This window comes from Nicotiana sylvestris, chromosome 12 (assembly GCF_000393655.2).
Source record: "Nicotiana sylvestris chromosome 12, ASM39365v2, whole genome shotgun sequence".
NCBI lineage: Eukaryota > Viridiplantae > Streptophyta > Magnoliopsida > Solanales > Solanaceae > Nicotiana > Nicotiana sylvestris.
In genome coordinates this window covers 10,106,207-10,126,687 of record NC_091068.1, presented here as the reverse complement: position 1 = coordinate 10,126,687, position 20,481 = coordinate 10,106,207, and the positions used below count along the sequence as shown (strand labels likewise).

Here is a 20,481-nt window from a genome sequence, read left to right as displayed (position 1 = left end):
CAATTACTTGGCAAATGTTATTATTTTTTAATTACCCGTCCGAAAATTTATTAAATCAGGGGCATTTGCATCTATACCCGATTTTTGTATCACATTTTAACTTGTGTTCGCTTTGTAAAATAAATTGCAAGTGTACCCGCTTTTTCGCATAACTTCAGCACACGGGGTTGAAGTAGCAAAGGCAATGACGTAAAACTTCAGCATTCTAGTAGCCGGGCCTGAAGTTCAGCTCTGGAGCTGAAGTTTTTGTTTTATAACTAGCAAACTTCAGCTCTAGAGCTGAAGTTTTTGTGTTGTAACTGGAAACTTCAGCTCTAGAGCTGAAGTTTTTGTGTTGTAACTGGGAAACTTAGTTTTTGTGTTGTAACTGGGAAACTTCAGCTCTAGAGTTGAAGTTTTTGTCTTTATAACTGGCGAACTTCAGATCTAGAGCTGAAGTTTTTGTTAATTTGCTGTATTTGTCAATTATAATTTTCTAGCTGTATTTTTGTTGTTTTGCCTTAGTTGTAGCTAGTGGTTGTTAGCTGAAGTGGACTAGAATGAGCAAGTTATGTTTTTAAGAAAGCCACAAGATGCTCGATATATGTCCTCTGAGACAAAAGAAGGAATAATGGTGCCCAAACAAACAAAAATAAGTAGAGAGGCGTATGAATATATACTGCACAAAAATCATATCAAGAAATATATATATATATATATATATATATATATATATATATATATATATATATATAAAATTCCAAAGGGCACACAAACAATTGGCCTTACAAAAACGCTTTCCAACAGTGAGCAATCCAAAACAAACCCAACTGATAACTTAAACTTTTTTCTAAGACTAATTTGTTGTAAATTTGGAGTAGAAGTACAACTGCCGAACTGTTCAATTAAAAAAATTGACATTATAACTAAAGCAGCGTTGCTTCTGGAGATAAATACCAATTTATTTTGTAACTTGAAGAAGAAAACAAAGTAGGAGAAGGAAGAGGAGAAAGAGGGCTGAAGTTATTTAAAAAGTGGGTACAAATTAAAAGTTTTTAAAAAATGGGTATAGGTTAAATGTGGGCGATCAAATAGGGCGCCCCGTGCAATTTTTACATTAAATCATATTATTTGTATAAGGAAAATTTTCATAAAGCACTATTTTTAGTAGTAATTAGTCATCTATAGATACCATTTACTATATTACGGATTATAGATACATTTTATGTGGTTATACGATATATTTAAGCTATTGTATTCATGAATAATACAGTAGCAAAAATAGGCGTGAATCAGGGAAGTCCAGCTAATCAGTTATTGTATTCGACTGTATTCATGGAGTGAAACATGGGATTACAGCTGGATAAATTATTGTATTCGACTGTATTCACGGCGTGAAAAAGGGGATGACGCTGTTTTAAAAGGGAAAGTGAATCAATTAACATAATAAACTCCTAAGATAACCAACAAACTCAATTATAATACATAAATTTGTATTTTCAGTTATAAAAAAGATTCTCAACCGAAAAATACCCAAAAACATAGCAATCTACAGAGAAATTATATAATACATCTGAATACATAAATTATATTAATTAAAAAAAACTTATGAATACATTCATGGCATATAGCGAGATAGTGAATACAATGAAATACGTAGAATACAGCGGGATACATTGAAATACAATGAGAAAAAAAGACAATGAATACAATGAAATACATGGAATGCAACCAGATACATTGAATTACAATGAAAAAAAAAGACAATGAATACAATAAAATACATAAAAATACATAAACATATATTAACAGAAAATCATCCTACAACACCATATCTCAATTTTTTCAATTGGCAGGGACGGTATTCACGAGGCTAGTGGAGCCAGCTTATACAGCAGTGAGGAACGAGTTTAGGAGGAGAATGGGAAGGAAAACGACAGTGACAAGCCTTGGCGGATTCGACACTTGCTACACAATCCCCATTAAAATTCCAGCAATAACGCTAATGTTTGCGGGCATGGAAATACGCTGCCACAAGACAACTTCTTGGTCCGTAGAATAGAAGGAATCAATTAATGGAGGATCCGACACTTGCTACTCAATCTTAATAGAATGGATCCAAAAAAATAGGGGTAGTTAGAAATCTACAAAGCTAAACAGTAAAAATATACTCTCAGTAATTGCCTAATCCTATCATCTAGTCTTCTACTCATATATATAGTGATCTGCTCTTCAGGTGTCTTCCTCTGTTGCTTTCTTGCCTCTTAACGGAATTGGCTGGTTTGGAGACCAATCCAGGTATATTGGTTACCTCCGTAGCAGAGAAGGAATCAATTAATGGAGGATATCGAGGAATCAATTAATGGAGGCTATCGACTTCTTGCTAACAATTCTCCTACTACAATGGAGGATAGAATTCGCAAGCGAACTAGACAGAGAAGAGTATCGGAAATTTTAATGGGATGTGGGAAGAGAATGAGATGTATCAAAGTAGAGAGAGAAAGAAAATATTGTAACTGATTAGCGTATTTAGTAGCTTAAGGCTAGGAGTTAACCAAAATTAAATATACCTTACATCTTTCTCGTATTTCCTATATCTCTTATATTGCTGTTACTTTGTTTTTTATGGCATTTATGTTATGTTATGGTTTTTATGGTATTTTATGTTGTTTTATTATGAGTATATTGATAGTACTAATATAGTGTCTCTTGTTACCTCTTCGAGCCGAGGGTCTCCTGGAAACAGCCTCTCTGCCCCTTGGGGCAGAGGTAAGGTCTGCGTACATATTACCCTCCCCAGACCCCACTTGTGGGATTACACTGGGTTGTTGTTGTTGTTGTTGTTATAAACCTTAAAAGGTATCGATGGAATATATTTTTTTTAAATAATTTTTATTTAAAATAAATAAGGTGTTAACTTTTGCTATAGGAGGTAAAAATTGTTTTGTATAACATTTAGGGCCCAAAAGCCCAATAACAAATTCTAAGCCCAATTTCTGACTCCACTTACCCAAACCCGAAATTGCCCTCCGGAATACAAAATGCACAAAATCGGCGACGCTCGTAGTCATTGCTCATCAAACTCCATGGAAATGCAGAGTAAAATCATGGCGAGAGGAGATCCAGACCGACTCAGTCATTTACCCGACACAGTTCTACGTCACATCCTCTCTATGTTGCCGGAGGGAAAAGAAGTTGTGAGAACCAGCGTATTATCTCGGCGATGGCGGTTTCTTTGGAAGTCCGTTGCAGTGTCGCTCAATTTCGGCGTCCCCAATAATCCCTCTAATGAAATAACCAAAAAGGAACTTCTCACTTTTGTAGCTTCCACCAGTAGAGAGCTTCACTATTGGAGGTCTTACGGGAAAATCAAAGCATTTAGGGTTTTTCCTTTTAGATATAAATATTATATTGTTAAAGATGTGGATTTTTGGGTACATTTTGCAAATAAGGTTGCTAATGTTGAAGAGTTTACACTTAAATTTGTGTGTGTCAGTTTTCCAGATTTCGCATATAAGTTTCCTCAGTTTGCGTTTAGGAATTCGACGTTAAGGAATTTGGTATTAGACAACTGCCAGCTAAACCCTTCTGGTAGTGTGAACTGGAGTAGTCTCGTTTATCTTTCAATCGGGCACCTGAAATTGACGGATAATATGTTGGAGAAGATATTGTCGGGTTGCCCTAACTTGGAGAGCTTGGAACTGGATAGTGTTTTGGGCATTAGTCGTTTGGAAATCAGTTCTGTGAAGCTGAGAAAATTGATCATATTAAATGATGAAAATGATGAAAATGATCGTTGTAACAAATGGCATGAAGAAGATACCAATTCGCTCGAAATAATTGCCCCGTATATTCAAAATTTGGTACTTTCGGGGTTCTTCTACGATGAGATACGCTTGCACGAGAGCAATGTGGCTTCACTTGTCACTGCAGTCCTTCATTTTAATGTTGATTTTATTGAATTTGAAGATGAAAAAGAGAAATTGGAGAAGGAGTGTAGATATTTGAAGGAACTTCTTCTCAGTGTTGCCCATGTCAAGAATCTTGAATTAGGTCCCTTGTGCATCGAGGTTCATTCATACTCTTGACTCTTTGATTATCCAAAATTCATTTTGCGACTTTTTATTTGCTATTAATTTATCAGTTTAGCAACATTAACAGTTCCACTACGTAGGATAATGTGATAGCTAAGTTTGTAACTACTGAAGAATAACATTCTCATCGCCAATTTAGTTGGACAGTGGCTATTTAACATATTTTTTAATGATGCTGTGAGAATAAAGAATCTGCAATGGACGATTGATTTACGGTGATCATACTCTTAAGTCATGTGAATCGGTTTTTCTAAGTGATTAATGATCACGTTAGATTTCCAACGAACCTTGAACACTTTGATGTGGCTTGTGACAAAACACTGTCGTATAATCCAAGCTGTTTTTACAAATTATTCAACTATTTGCATGTCATTTATTAGGTGTGTCGCATTTCCTTGTTTGACATATTCTGGTTTATGTATTTGGTTCGTAAGTGCTTTCCCATACTGGAGTTGAGAGGTTGGCAATTTCCACCATCAAGCTGCAAATTCTTAAAGCTTAATGCAGCCTTAAAACACTTGGACTTCGCTGGAATTTACAGCCTTCTGCAGAGTTCATCGGATCTTGAGACATTGATCATTGACTGGAAAAATCACAAACCAATAGTAAGTTCCATTTAGACCTCTATTCTTGTTACTTCATTTTTGTCAAGCAACTATTAGTCGTAGAAGAAGGCGATATATATCAATATATTTCTTAAGTACTTATGAGAAAAAAGTCACTGAATTTTTGGTATAAAAAATTTGAACCACCTTGGTGGTATATTTCATAAATAATAATAAAAGGTTACAAAGAGGGGGGACTTGAATGCCTTAACTTAAAAAAAAATGTAAGAATTGAACCGGTTCAATCCTCAAGTAAAGACAAGATTGAGGATTCTCCTACTGTGACAAAACTGTAGGAGATAAGCCTCTAATGTGTAAGTAAAAATAGTGTTCCTGTATTGGAGGACTTTCCAATCTGCGACAATAATTGTATTTGAAAGTTTTAATGCTACTTTGCAGGGAGTTCAGGATCTGCTTTTTAGTCTAAAAAGTTGATCATTTCTCTTTGCTAAATCTGCTCTCAAGTTATTTTCCTCAAGGAAATAGCTCAGTTTGAGCTGCTTTGGCAGAAACTTCATCTTATTACTATCAGCTTCTGACTCATCCAGTTCTACAGTCAACTTTGTTGTAGTTGTAGATAAAGATGTTTAACAAGGGGTGGTAGTACTCACCTTCACACGAGGAGACGAAGCATCAGCTTCAATGAAGCTTTCAAACATTCTATTTGTTTTTTGCATGTAGCACTTTGTAACATTTACTCAGCACTTGACATGCTCCTTAAATCTGAAAATTCATCTCCTTTTTAATTTTATCCACAATTAACTTCTTGACTTTCAACTTCCATCTTCGGAGAATAACTGGTTAACATAGCGGATTTTTCCTGCAGGACCGGCTGTTGAGTTACACAAATGAGGGTGAACAGGTCAGGAGGTTTGAGACACATTATGTTAACTGCTCATTGCCACATCTGAAGACCATCAAGTTCAGTAACTTTCTTGGATCATTAAGTGGAATTAAATTTGTACTTCTATTGGTAAAATATCTGCTCAAAAATGCAACAGTGCTAGAAAAGTTGGTCATTGCTGCTGGATTCATAGGGAATGATGTGTCTCGGGATAAAATGGAACAGAAGTTCCTGAGCTTTCCAAGATCCTCTCCGCACGCTTCAATTGTCTTTTCTCATCCATAATTTTTTGTCTTCTCTGGTTTGTATTGATTGCAACATACTCAACAAATGTTAGTTTTATGTTTCAAACTGCTCTGCAGGTGATAGACAAGTTTAGGATTGTACTCGGCAGTGGAGTTTTTAATAGTTCTTCATGATATGATCATCATGCAAGAGATGTTGCTCGAAATGCTTTGTGATTTCTATTCATATTGTTGAATCCTGAATATGATACAATTGGTTACCCCAATGGATATGGTGGGACGGATGGGATCCTTCCACCTTTAACTGGAGTTCTCGAGATGGAACCTTTCTCCCTTTGATGGGCGCTATGCAATGTTAACCGGAATTAGTTGGATCAGTAGGTTCTAGATACTAGATAGTTAAACTAAAAAATAGAAGACACAATTGGCTAGCATAAAACAGTTTCTATTATTCTGTAAAATCTTACATGCAAGTATGTAAATTTTTCTGTAAATACACAATTGTAAGAAGTTAACTGTAAGTAAGAAGATAATTTTTGAAAGAGGCTACATATGGAACCATCAATTTTCTTTTGAAAGAGGCTACACAATTTTTCTGTATATTGAACACCCTTAACACCCTTGTTGACAGGGGCGGATGCAAAGCAAAGGGTACGGGTTCCCGTGAACCCAGTAATTTTTATATAAAATATGTATTTATACTAAAAAATTCACTAAAAGTATAGGAATATTTAGTTTGGAACCCGGTACGTTGGTCCGGTCTTAATGTAGATTTACTTGAAATTGTTATAGGAACCCATAAGCTTAAAATTCTGGATTCGCCTCTGCTTGTTGATTCAAGCTATCCACTATAGCTTTAGAGTAATGTAGTTACATAAAAACATTTTGGCACTTGTTACCATTAAAAAAAAAAAAAAAAAAAGGTTTGGCGCTAATATCTCAAAGTGTATGGGCAACGAGTTGTTTCATTTATCTAGTTGATATGAGTGGTGGATCATATGTCGCCCATGTGTATTTTGCCCTGCTCGCCTGGTAACATAGTGTTCTCATGCATCAGCTATATACTGTTACAAATCGCTATCGACTTTCTCCTTAATGTTTCTACTGATTCATTTATTCTCTTTTAAGTGTGCCATGTCAAGAACAATTTTGACTTTGTCCGGTTACTAGCAAAGGCAGGTGCTGCCTGAAGGTCATTTCTTTTACCAAGCAATATATAATCTGGATCCTTTCTTGTGAAGTATTACCGGGGCGACCAATTTCGTGGCCTAAAACCAAGCTTTATGAGGGGCATTAACTTTTTTATTAATAAAAAATATTTTATTTTTATTTGAAATCTATTTTTCTAACTTTTTTTTAGATGCAAAGTTAATATTATTTTTTTTATAATCAATTTCTCCTATTACGTACGCATAGGGGCGGACCCAAGTGGTGAGAAGTGGGTTCAACTGAACCCGCTTCGTCAAAAAATAATACTGTGTATATGTATAAATTATGGCTAAAACAAGGTAAATTTTGTATAGAAATTATTTTTGAACCCGCTTATACGACTTATACCGCTTATGTTAGTTATGGACTTCTCTGACTCAACCCGCTTGCACAAAATTCTGGGTCCGCCACTGCGTACGAACGAGGTGACGAGAGTCCGTACGTAGCTACTATTGTGCTTAAGTCCGAGTAGTCTAGGACCCAAAAGCATGCTATATCTGAACTATTTGTAATCTATTTCACAACTTAAATTGCTTAAATCAAATTGAATTAGTAAATGAATTTCTAAAACGATTAAACTATATTTTCTTAAATCGTTAGAAGGTAATTGGATTTTCTTTGGGTAAATATTCACTGATAAATTCTTAATTGGCTGTTGGAATGTGTGTATCTATGTGAGCCCACGTCGCATGTATGATTCGCGAGCGGGGTGCTTGTTTATTTATGTTGACCGTGTCACATGTATGATTCGCGAGCAGGATAATAGATGCATCTATGGTTCGCGCCGTTCAACCCTCGGCAGTGCATATTTTACATTTATGTTGGATCGGGCCATCGACCTCGGCATGATATGTGCATGCTTCTATTGCTTGCCTGAGATTTATAGATGTTGATAATTGTCTTTCCTGGCCTGAGAGAAATTGATAAAGAAAATGAAAAATAAATCTTTGGAAATCTATTATTATTTGAGAAGTTGTTTACCGGTTTTCAGGCTTTATGAGTTTGTAATTGCTTTGTAAAATCCATGATTTCCTCACATTTTCACTATATTATCATTGGACTACTAGTAAGTGTCGAAGTCGACCTCTCGTCTCTACTTCTTCGAGATTAGACGGGATACTCATTGGGTACACGTTGTTTTCGTACTCATACTACACTTGCTGTGCATTTTTGTTGCACAGGTTTATGTGTGGCTAGTGGCTTAGTGGCATAGTGGCATGGTTGGTATGGATACTTAGGTGAGCTACATTATCGAGACGCCCCGCAGTCAGCAGAGTTTCCTTCAGAGTATTGCATTGTATTTTTATTTCTGTCCACTTGTATTTCGGACAGTCACTGTATTTTATTTCATTCACTAGTAAATGCTCATGCACTTGTGACACCGGGTTCGGGGATGTCTATGGGTTTATTCAGAAATTTAAAATTGTTAAATATTTCATTATTTATTTGGTGGAATTTATTATGTATTGTTTAAACGTATAAAAAAAGTGATTTCAGAAATATTTAAAACGAGAAGTTACTAGTTATTTGTTGTTGGCTTGCTTGACAATGGTGTCCGGCGCCATCACGACCCTTAGTAGATTTTGGGTCGTGACATGTTATTTCTTTTTTTTTTACTAAAAGTAATAACAGTAATTATGAATTAATAAATATATAAAATATATAAATAATGTATTAAATAATGTATTTGATGTTATATATTATTTTCTAGAAGCATAATGTATGATTAAGTGAATGACAGATAAAACAAACGATTTACAAAGATTATAATTGTGTGATTCCACAAAGTCGTTTATTGAACAAGTTTTATTTCAAAAAAATCTAATAATGTACTATAAATTAAAATATTATTTAATTTTTTAATATTTAAGACTTTCAATTACCTAAATTTTTTATTAACATTTTCTATTTGAATTATGTAGGATTCATGTCTATCTATCTATCTATTTATCTATATCAAAAGCACGAAGGCTTTCATCTAATTTTATTTTATAATTTAGGGCACATTAATATATTATTTATGTAATTTTTAAGAATTTTGACTAGTAAAAAATTAAAATATTAGTACATAACAAAATTAAAGGTTCGCGGTCATGTTCATCGGGACAGATAGTGAGAGAGTTAGATAGAGAGAGGGGGAGAGAGAGAGCATGTATTAACCACTCATGCATTTTTTGTCCCTCACGAATATATTGATGATTTGGTTCAAATTATAATTTCATTAATAATTATAGTTATTTGTACAATATGCATTTACAAGAGAGAATATAAGAGTTTGGGCTCTTGCTTTTCTCAATCATAAAAAATATTATATTCTCAATTTTATAGTTTTCTTATTTACAAGAAATCTTTGTACCTTCCATGCACGAACATGATTTCAACGCAAAAGGTTTTAAAACATGTTGCTATGACAAGAAGCGGTAGTCTTTCCTAATGATTATTTGATGCTAATAAAACTTTGTATTTCATTTATACGATTTCTTTTTCTAATATGCAACTAATAAATTTAAATGTTTTTATTTGTGTAACTAGTAGCTTTAAAATGAAGTTTATGCAATTTTAATTCTAACTAATATTACTACCCGCGTGATGCACGGACTTTATTAAAGAATATTAATCATATCAAACATTTATGATCTGATTTGTTTGTATACATTTTAACAAAATTGTAGTTATCGTCTTATCTCAATGTAAGTACCCTTATAATAAAAATATGTAACTAAATTAAATAAATCATATAATCATCGAATAACTCTTGGATGATACTAAAATATCATACTCCTTTCTTTTCAATTTATCTGGCAGCATTCGAGTTAGTAAAAAATAAGAAAGACTTTTAAAACTTGTGGTCTAAAATAAACCATAAATATTTATATGCCTACAAATCAATTCATTAAGGGGTAAAGTATACATTCTACTAACAAAATTATTTTTAAGTAAGGAAAGGTGACATTCTTTTTTATACTGACTAAAAAGGAAAAAAGTGCCGCATAATTAAAACGGGTGAAATAATTATATAGTTTGTGCTCCACACAATCTAAAAATATAACACGATTCTACACAGATTAGAATATATTATAATTTAATGAATCTAAAAAATGCTTGATTTTCTATTTTTATAACTTTATTTGTTATTTGATCATCATTGTCATCATAATCATCGTTAGAACCTTTAATTTTGTCCTCGTAATGAAGATCATAAAGTTTTTCTTTTGTAAAGAGATGTATATTTAGAGCCTTGGGGTTTGCTCCCTTTCAAGGTCTCAAGTTCAAAACTCACTGGGTGCAAACAATTTCTGAGGGCCATCGGACTGGGTAAAACCTGAATTAACCGTGGTGCACTTGCGGGAAACTCCTTGCCGAGGGCCTGTGCACCCCCGGGATTAGTCGGAGCTCGAAGAGACTCGGACACCCGATGCAAATAAAAAAAAAATAGTCTCATATGAGAAAAATAATGTTATGTCTTTTAATAATTAAAAAATAATGTGAAAATTATCTTTGACTGAATTATAAGGTATTTTCAACTTATTTTTTGATAGATTCTTAATTCAGTAACTCGATTTATTGGTCTTACTTATTTAGTTATTTTATGAAATCTTGTAGCTCTCAATTAGCTATGTGGATTGTAAATAGTGATGTTATATTCTTACTTTTATGTGTGTGTGTATATATATATATAGATTCAAAAATTTATCGTTGAATACAATTTTAATTTATTATATAGTCTAACATATATTATCTTAAAATTATAAAGTGGCTTTTTATTAGCTTGCTACTTGGCATAATCTCAAACTACTCAATTCAAAATATCTATTAAAAATTCTTAGTAAATATTGTGCTAATTTCTATTATATTTTATTCTAAATATTATTAGACTTTATCCTAAATCTTATTAGATTTTGTCCTAAAAGTCCCACATGGCTTAATATCGTTGTCAACTACTCTATTTATTGATATATCAACAATATTTTTAAGTATTATTTGTTTATTTAAATTTATCAAACAAATTTAAATTGTGAATATAATCATATTATATCTATTCTCCTCTTTATAAATTAGTTTATGTTCATCAAAATTTTAATTTTTTCGCATTTAGTATTTATGTATAATACAAATATTATTGTATTGTTTTTCTACATGGATGGGCTTGAATTAATTCAAAGAGTAAGCATAGAAGTTGTTTTTATTATTTATTGTATATTATAAATCTACTAATAATCATCATAGTTATTATTTTGTATTATTTTTTATGAGCAATTAAATTAAATTCTCCTTCCCCTTTGTATTCTTATCCTTTTATTATATATCTACACTAAATTTAGAGGGAAAGAATGTCATCTATTTATCAGTTTATCAATGTTATTAGGAAATGACTTAAGTTTGCACCATTGAATTGAAGTAGACTCTTCCTAATGAAGGTCCAATTGGATGAAAATTTTGAGATTGTATTTTCTTTTTATTTGTTCTGCAAGTAGAAGTAGTTTCTTAGCAATTAGCGCAATGGTAAAAATAGCAGTGTAGAGAATTTCTGCCAAAGGTCTTGAATGAATTAGCCCAAAGAAGAAAAAGAAGAAGATCCAAAAAAATTGCTACTATTAAACTCAATAGAATGAGAAGAATAATACCCAAATTGGATTAATAAAGGAAAAATAGGCAAAATAAAACTTACTTTACTACTGAATATATACTCCCTTCGTTGATCACATTAGAAGAATTCTCTCACAGATTCTCGTTGTGAAAATGCTGCAAAAATACAAAACAAACAAAACCTACTTAGAAGTAAATTAATTAAAATTGAAATGCAAAACCTGCACTTCTTGAATAAAAAAGAGCATCATTTAGAGTCGTGCAAATTACAAATTTTAATCCATGTAGTTTAATCATTCCTAATACATTATGAATTTTAATGAGAATATTCCCAAGATCTTCTTCTACCTTGACTCTTCTATCCCCATCGGAGTTATCAACTTCAGTTACTTGAATGTTTCCTGCCTTGCTAGACTTTAATGCCTCTTCATGTACATATCCACGGAAGTTGTTTTTCGAAGGTTCTATCCTCGAGCAGAATACTTCAAGAAAGTTGTTCGTGCACCCCCGGTCATACACATTGATCCTGTTATCTCCTCCTAGTCCTCTACGACGAAAGTTCTCATATGTGGTATATAAGAAAACAAACAAAATCACGAATGGGAAACAACAAAGAAAAAGAGCACATTGATATGAATTTAATTTTCTGATCTGCAGTTGACAGCCTCAAAAAATTTAATCTTATGAAAAGTTAATTCTTGTTGTAAACTGAAGCTAATCCGAATTAAATTATACATTGACATAAGAGGTGTAAAAGACTAACCCGATTTCGACATATGAGATACAAATGGAAGAGGATTGTCAATTCAATTCAACTATACGTTTTTTCTAATTCAATATATACAAGAGGAGAAATTCAGTTACTTTTTAAAAGGAAGGGGAGTGGAGGGAAGTGGGAGTAGTTGGTGGTTTTTATTGGTAGTTTCTATTGCTTGAATTTTGAAAAAAAAAAAAGTGTAATTCAGTTAGTTTTTAAAAGGAAGGGGAGTGGAAGAAGTGGGAGTAGTTAGTGGTTTTTATTGGTAGTTTCAATTGCTTGAATTTTGAAAAAAAAAAGTGTCTTTCACGTCTATTTTTAAATAAAATTGAATGGAATTTTGAAACTCCAAGAAAGTTGGAGGATTGTCCAAATTTTTTACATGTATCATTCTATTGTTCTGCCATTTGGCTTCACGAGGTGCTTTTGTCTTCTGCTTTTAATTATACTAGGTAGTGGTGGCCTGTGCCAGCACAGGCCCAATGTGAAGTAGATTTATAGTATTTCATTATATTGAATATTGGTCAAATGTAATCAAATAGATCTTTGAAAGTTGATAGCAAGTTCATCAAACCAACTTCCATTGAAATCTGAAGCTACCTACCACTCAAAACCTAAAGAAGTGGTAACTCCTTTTCATTTCCTATTCACTCATGCCTTTGTTTACTTGTCTAGCTCGGTCAAAAAAATGAGCATGTCCCTGTGGCATAATTGAATTGCTTATATTGAATTAAAAAGATATCCTTAGAATCCTACAGCAAGATATAGCAAGGTAAAGATTACTATTTACAGACAATTTACATATTAGCAAAATGCGATGCACCGATTTGAAGGTCAACCAAGGTATGTAGTTGTCAGCTTCGCTTGTTGTGGTCTTCGGCAAACATACTGAGACCTGTTACATGACACATACAGGGTAGGAACTTATTGTCCATAAGAATGTATGAAGCAAAAGAAATACAGAAATGTCATGTGATGAGAGAAGTATCAAGAAGCAGTGTAGCTAAGTTATGTATTTCAACTATAAAAAAAAGGGTAACCCGGTGCACTAAGCTCCCGCTATGCGCTGGGTCCGGGGAAGGATTCAACAGAAAATAGCTATTCAATACCAACTTTCAAGCAGCATCCTTTTCCATTTTATCATGCTAATTGTATAAATCAGGTCCAAAATAGTTGAAAGGTATAAATAGAATGCAAAATTTCAGCAGCACTTCATACTCTCTACCTGCATCTAGATGTCATAAGCTTCGCTTTTCAAATAGTTGCGTTGATGATTCAGAAAATGTAGCCAATTGAAATTTAGTGCAGAATTTAGCACTTTCTTGTTTTCAATACTTTGTTGTTCGTTTGGTTACCGTAAAAATATACTCTAAAGTTCTGCTAATTTGCAAAGGCAAAGTTAGAATTCAAAGAAAAGGTTAGCCAATCCAACAGCTAGGGACATGTCATTCAACAACAAAAAAACCAGTGTAATCCCACAAGTCACAAGTAGCGTCTGGAAGGACATGTCATTCAAAAAGAAAGAAATCAGTAAATATGGGTGAAAATGCCAGATAAATGCACAAGCATCAACCCAAAAATGGAAATGAAATCAATACTATTTACATGGTTCACATTGTATCTTGTGAAAGAAAGGCACACAGAAATGACCTTGGACAGTATTTTAATATTATTTCGACCTAGATCACAGTAAAATGGTGTGAACTTTACATGTCAACATAATTAATCAGTGGAATGTCTTAAGGGGAATTTCAAAGTCTTCTTCAATATTCTCTCAAAATAGACCTTGTTAATATAAGTTGTGGAAAGCTAGGAGATAAGAAGTGTGTATAATAGCATATATGAGAAAAGAGGCATGTAGAGGCAATTTAAAGTTACCTTAAATAGGTGACAATCCATTGCAGATTAACTTCACAGCAAATCCACTCCATCTAATCCAAGAAATATTGATAAAGAACCACGAAGATTTCAAATGAGAAAGAATCTTGAAAATCCAAACAAATGATTGAATCTCTCAGCTTCCTTGGCAGTCGTAATCTGCAAAAGAAATCATCTAAAGTATTAACGATGTTCAACAACAATGATTTCCCCACCAAAGCTCAAGGACAATGATCATATAGACAGAGAGATCTGTTGACGATCATATTATAACTTGTCAGCACCATAGCCAGAATGGTAAATAACAGGAATAAAACTTTTATACTGTATGACCAACTGCAACTGAAAAAATAGCGGACCAAGACATAAAACAATGATGAAATGGTATTACCATTGCAGATTAACTTCACGGCAAATCTACTTCATCTAATCCAATAAATAATGATAAAGAACCACGAAGATTTCAACGGAGACAAAGAATCTTGAAAATACTTAACCGTGCAAGAGAAAATATGAGCAACACTTGCATCAAATCCAAACAAATGATTGAATCTCTCAGCCTCCTTGGCAATCGTAATCTGCAAAAGAAATCATCTAAAACATCAACGATGTTCAACAACAATGATTTCCCACCAAAGCTCAAGGACAATGATCATACAGACAGAGAGATCTGTTGACGATCATATTATAACTTGCCAACACCATAGCCAGAATGGTAAATAATAGGAATAAAACTTTTATACATTCTGTATAACCAACTACAATTGAAAAAACAGCGGATATTATTAACACGGGCCCAATATCATGAAAGTTGGAATTATTATTTTTACTTAATTTTATTTTGATTTGGAATTGCATATAATAAAAGTTGCACATCAGGTAGGCAACTCTACGTGCTAGCTGCTGGCTATTATGTACATATTTGGATCAAAATATACATTATTCAGATCCATGGGCAATAAATAATCCAGACAACATCTGTAGTATTTACATCATATACGGCATAGCTATAAATTAACTAAATTGTTGGCATAGCTATTTACATATTAGGTAACAGTGCTGCATGAAGTTGTGGTGTTTAGTCTTCTTGGCCTTCTTCCGAGCATGTATTGACAAAAAAAAGGCATGTAAACAAAGAAGCAAGACAATCTTATTTGCTTTAGTGAAGTTGTCGAGGTTGTAGACAAGATGAGGCACTCAAATGCATAAAGATTAAGCGCTTTAATAATCTCAACAGATTCAACTTGGAAAAGAAATGCAAAGCGTGTTATCACAATCTTTTCTAAGTATGCATCTCAAGTATGTAATATCAATACTTTAAGCAATTATCATCGTATTAAGAGTAAGCACTCTGAGATTCAGCAAGCTAGAAAATTGATAGAAGAAAGTCTCTGTCATAAATTTTTAATAGCTCACATGATGTATAATGAGAACTATCCAAAAATACTTAATAACCACAAAGGCATCCAGTAATAAATTTAAAACTTAAATTACTTTCCCATAGTCAGCTAATTAAAAAAATAAACTGACTATGTAAGCAGTAACAAAGCTTAGTTTTTTTTTTTTTTTTTTTTGGGGGGTGGGGGGGGGGGGGGGGCACTGCTACTAGAGAAGAGCTACACAGAGTAAATAGCAGGGAGATTGATTTTACAAACTATTAATTGGTCTAATCAAGCCACAAACTCTCAATCTCAAAAGACCTCCAGAAACATAAGATAAACAAGCTTTTGCACTTTCCCAAGTTCTCATTCTTAGAGCTAACAAATACTCACAATCATAAATATTTGACATGTGTATGAAGAAAGAAATAAAACCAGAAAGAGCTTTTTCGTGCAAGTTCAACAGCTCTTCACATACGGATTGATTAGGCATAATGATTTTACAAAGATATAACAATAAAAAAAATTGGAGTGCACAAAATAACTACATATCATACCCTTTTGAATTTCTATTTGCAACAGTTATTTCAAAGGACATTGTTATTTATAATTTTAATACTTAGTATTTTTAGTAAGATTGCTTGTAATCAGTACCAGACAACACAATCTATACATATAAAGAAATAAAGATGAATAAATTTTTCGGGCAATAATTTTGCTGGGATGTAGATTTTGATTTGTAACCAGTTGTATCAACCACATTCAGAAATAGAAGCAAAAAGTGGCTTCAACAGCAGCCCACAACAGTAACAGAAGATCTTTCAGTGGCGTCAAAATCAACACAGTGCAGCCAGTCAAATTATCTTTTTAGATGTTAAATCTTGTTCGTAGCAAAGTATTCTATGACATATCACCTAGAGGCACGTGATTTCTATTAAACTATTCTGAGTTTCCTCCTCCCTTTTTAGTAACAAAATAAACCCAAAGTAGGATCAAACCGAGAGTTGTAGCATAAACAAAGATGGGTGTGTGAATGACAAATATAAGTTTCCTATTTTCACAGGAATCAATGGGATTATTTCAAATTGTTCAAGATGGGTTGGAGACGATCTATGTTAGATCCTGTGAAATAAGTGATTTATCCATTTGAGGCATTTATTGACTCGCATATTATAACAAATAGATGCGAGAAAAAGTAAATTTTCCGGCATGCAAATAGGGAACAATTATGACGGCAAATGATTAAGGTAATATAGCCGGGAAAATACTAAACCATTAAACATACTATAAAAGTAAAACAATGATATTCATTCACTTAAATTCACCTCCTTGCAGATTATCTTTCTTTCTATTTCTTTAAGTGTTGACAATCCTATGTTTCTAAGATTACTGGTCTTCTAATCCAATAACTATGAAAAATAATGTGATTTTTTTAAAAACATAAGCAATCTGTCAGAGTAGCTACAAAAGAACGTGCAGCTAAGTGATCTATCAAGATGTAAAATATTTTGACATATTTCTTTCTTTCTAATTTATCTCTTTCCAAAGAGGACATTATTAATTGGTTAACTCAGTAGACAAATATTTTATCAAAATCACTACTTTAAGCTTGCCCTTAATTTTAGAAACGGATAAGGGTCAAAATTATCCCTATCGTTTGCTAAATGGTTTATAAATACCTTCCGTCTATCTATCCGTTCAAAAAAATACACTCCGTCCATCTATCCGTTCAAAAAAAAAACACACGAAGTTAGTTCTATTATCAAGAATACCCCCGCGACTAACGGCAGAACTGATGGAGTGTATTTTTTTGAACGGATAGATGGACGGAGAGTATTTATAAACCATTTAGCAAACGATAAGGATAGTTTTGGTCCTTTTCCGTTCATTTAATGACATGACAATTTTTAATTGGGCTACATGGCAATCTTTTACTGCAATCTTTTCCCTATTTACCTGGTCCAACCCTATTTATTTGACCCGCCTAATTATTTTCTTTCTTTTTCTTTGCTTTTTTTTTCCTCTCTTTTTCCTTATCACCCAGCACACCCACTCTCATCTCACAAATTTTTTTTAGCGTTTCTTTGTTGAAACAAATCTTTCTTTGTGTTTGAAAAAATGGCTTTGGCTTTCACTTCATCTGCAATTCATGGCTTTTTGTCCTCCTCCTCTTCTTCTTATGAACATCCCAAAGGTAACCCTTTACTTTTTTTTTTTTTACCTTTAATAGATTCAATCTTTATCCTAGAATGTGATAATTTCAAGCTTTTTAGCACCCTGGTTTCAATTTTCTTGTGTGTTTGTATCAGTTATATGTAGTTATTTTTTCTCTGTTATTTCGTGGCTCTTTTGTCTTCTTATGAACAATCCAAGGATTTTCATTACTTGTCCCTTTCAAAGTTTCAATATTTCTCCTAGATTTGATTGATATATTTGGACAATTTTAGCATTTGGGCTCAATTTTTTTTGTTTCAGATTTTTGTTTTGTTTTGATCCTTGTCTTCTTACTTAACAACCCAAATGTATCTGTTGATTTTCCATTTAAGAGTTTCAATACTTATCATGAGTTTGATTGGAGAAATTTCAGAATCTGATTTGAATTTCGGGTTATTTGATTTTGGGTTATATCTATTCTTTAATTAATTTGTTATTGTGTGTATGCAATGTCCCAATTGGAGAAGAAGAAAGAGGGAGATCAGATGAGTGAGAATGAGTGTGATAGATACTACCCATTTTTGTAAAGGGGTCGGATAAGGTAAATGAGTTGAAATAATATCCATTTTTTGTTAATAGAATTAACTTCGTGTATTTTTTTGAACGGATAGATGGACAGAGGGTATTTATAAACTATTTAGCAAATGATATGGATATTTTTGACCTTTTTCCGTTTTAAAAATCCAGTTAATTGAAATTTAGCATACTTCAACACAGTGCTTCAATTCACAAAAGATTGTAGCAATTTTCCGTCATCACACACATCAACTAAATTACACCGCGAGGTCATATTAACAAAAATCACATGTTGGATATCGAAGGAGAAATAGTATGCACCACTGTACACATGAATTATAATATTGGGCGAAATACCTGAATGAAAAAATAAGCACACAATGCTTTTTAGCCTTCTCATATTGCATTATATTATGGATCTTTATAAGAAACTTCAAGAATACCCAGAAGAACAAAAATTAAAATTGAAAACTCAGAAGATTACATAAAACTTTTTATTATTCTTACCGGAGATTGTCGTTGGATATTAGTAATTGGTATGTTTTTTTAAAAGGAACAAACAGAAGAGAGCATGTTAGAGTTGTACCTCTTGCCATGTATGCAATAAGCATTAGTTCGAATTTGTTTGGCCCTGCATGTAAGTTAAAATCTTAAATTAGTTTTTGTATATGTTCATGCACATGTATGAGCAGAATGTATTTTTTTTGGATATGTGTTATTCACAAAAAAGCACATCTACAATACCATGTCCTTAGCACAGTAGCGCACGGGAATGGAGGATTAATTGATCAGTGGAGAAAAAGTAAAACTACATCATAGTTGAATCATTAGTGAAAATAGCCAGAGGTATATACTCACTGATTGTCCCTGATGATAGATTCTTGGATTTTCCTTTCATTTGAAGCATATCTTGACGGGCTACTATTAATCACAATGGCAAGGACATCTTGAATTAAAAAATAAGGGTGAATAAGTTAATAGATAATGGAAGTCAGTATATTATAATTAAAAAAATAAATTTTAGATGCAGAAAGAACAGACAGTTAAACCTTCAATTATAAAATTCGGATACCTTGAGTTGATACTTGAAACTGTCAAATGGTGCACGAGTTAGTCGCGTCGGCGTCCTCACAAGGATTGATCATTTCTATTGGCTGAGCGAACGTGCTCCTATCAATTGTTCAAGTGAATTTCTTAATTGGATTTCCACACATATAATCTTATTCGTTAACTTGTGCAACAAACACCAAGTAAGTACGGAAAGGATGAAACAGATCTTCAAAATGTGTTATTTCAGCATTGAATATAATGTCTTGGACTTGGTTTTCCTGTGACAATATAAGACACTATTAGGATACCCAAATCTGTATAACGTGAATAATATTTTTCTAAAATTCATGATTGTCTTGTAATTTTTTAAGCAAATATATAAACAGGCAGTAGATTAACTCATTTATTGCTGGCAATTTATGAAACTACCTTTTCATCATGCATAATCAGAAGTTGATACCTTTTAAGTTATCCATAAATCTGCCTTTATCAACTACCTGAACTCTACAAGTCCATTTTTTTATTTCCGAAGTAATCGCATTGATATTAAACCTTTCTTTCATGTTAAAATAATCTGCAATTACAGTATGTTACAGTATAACAATATGTTTGAACTCTGATATAACACACAATAGCCATGAAATTGCATAATCAAAAGTATACGAAGAACACAAAAAATTACAAAATTCTAAAAATCAGCAAGGTTATAGCGTAAAATGCACATTTACCACCCGATTTAACACACCGGTCATTGAATTGCAAAATTAAAATTCATGCAGAGAACCCAAAAGATAGAGCAAAAAATTAAAAGAAGGGAAAAATAAAGAGCATCCACATAATCTTAACACCAATAAATATACCCAATGTAGCAGCAAATCAACGTTATTCTTTATATTTCTGAATATCTCATAAGTGATGGGCTAATCCTTAACCAGTGGCAACAAGTGCTCTTGTAAGTATAAGCCCGAATTTCAGATCAAATTCATGAGAAATAAATAACCTTCCGAGACCAAACTTCAATACAACAGAAGTTAATACAAAAATAAAGGGTTTTTCTTGATTTCAATTCATCTACGCAAAAAAAAAAAAAAACCCCAATTTCATCCATCAAACCCGTAACTCGA

The 20,481-nt window shown here is 32.9% G+C and overlaps 1 protein-coding gene and 1 long non-coding RNA gene across 2 annotated transcripts; one reads left to right on the top strand and one right to left on the bottom strand.

Moving 5' to 3' along the window:
• The first annotated feature begins 3,031 nt into the window (after window positions 1-3,031).
• Window positions 3,032-6,076, top strand: LOC104231702 (F-box protein At5g03100-like). Its single transcript, XM_009784752.2, has 3 exons — window positions 3,032-4,049; window positions 4,508-4,678; window positions 5,505-6,076. The coding sequence occupies exons 1-3, from the start codon at window positions 3,066-3,068 to the stop codon at window positions 5,805-5,807; spliced, it is 1,458 nt and encodes a 485-aa protein (XP_009783054.1). The 5' UTR covers window positions 3,032-3,065; the 3' UTR covers window positions 5,808-6,076.
• A 6,994-nt stretch (window positions 6,077-13,070) lies between these two features.
• On the bottom strand, window positions 13,071-20,359 carry LOC104231701 (uncharacterized). Its single transcript, XR_712143.2, has 7 exons — window positions 20,218-20,359; window positions 19,380-19,635; window positions 19,166-19,253; window positions 18,894-18,938; window positions 14,696-14,776; window positions 14,199-14,357; window positions 13,071-13,215 (listed from the first exon to the last, which is right to left on the bottom strand). It is a non-coding gene; the product is annotated as an uncharacterized lncRNA (long non-coding RNA).
• Between the last annotated feature and the right edge of the window lie 122 nt (window positions 20,360-20,481).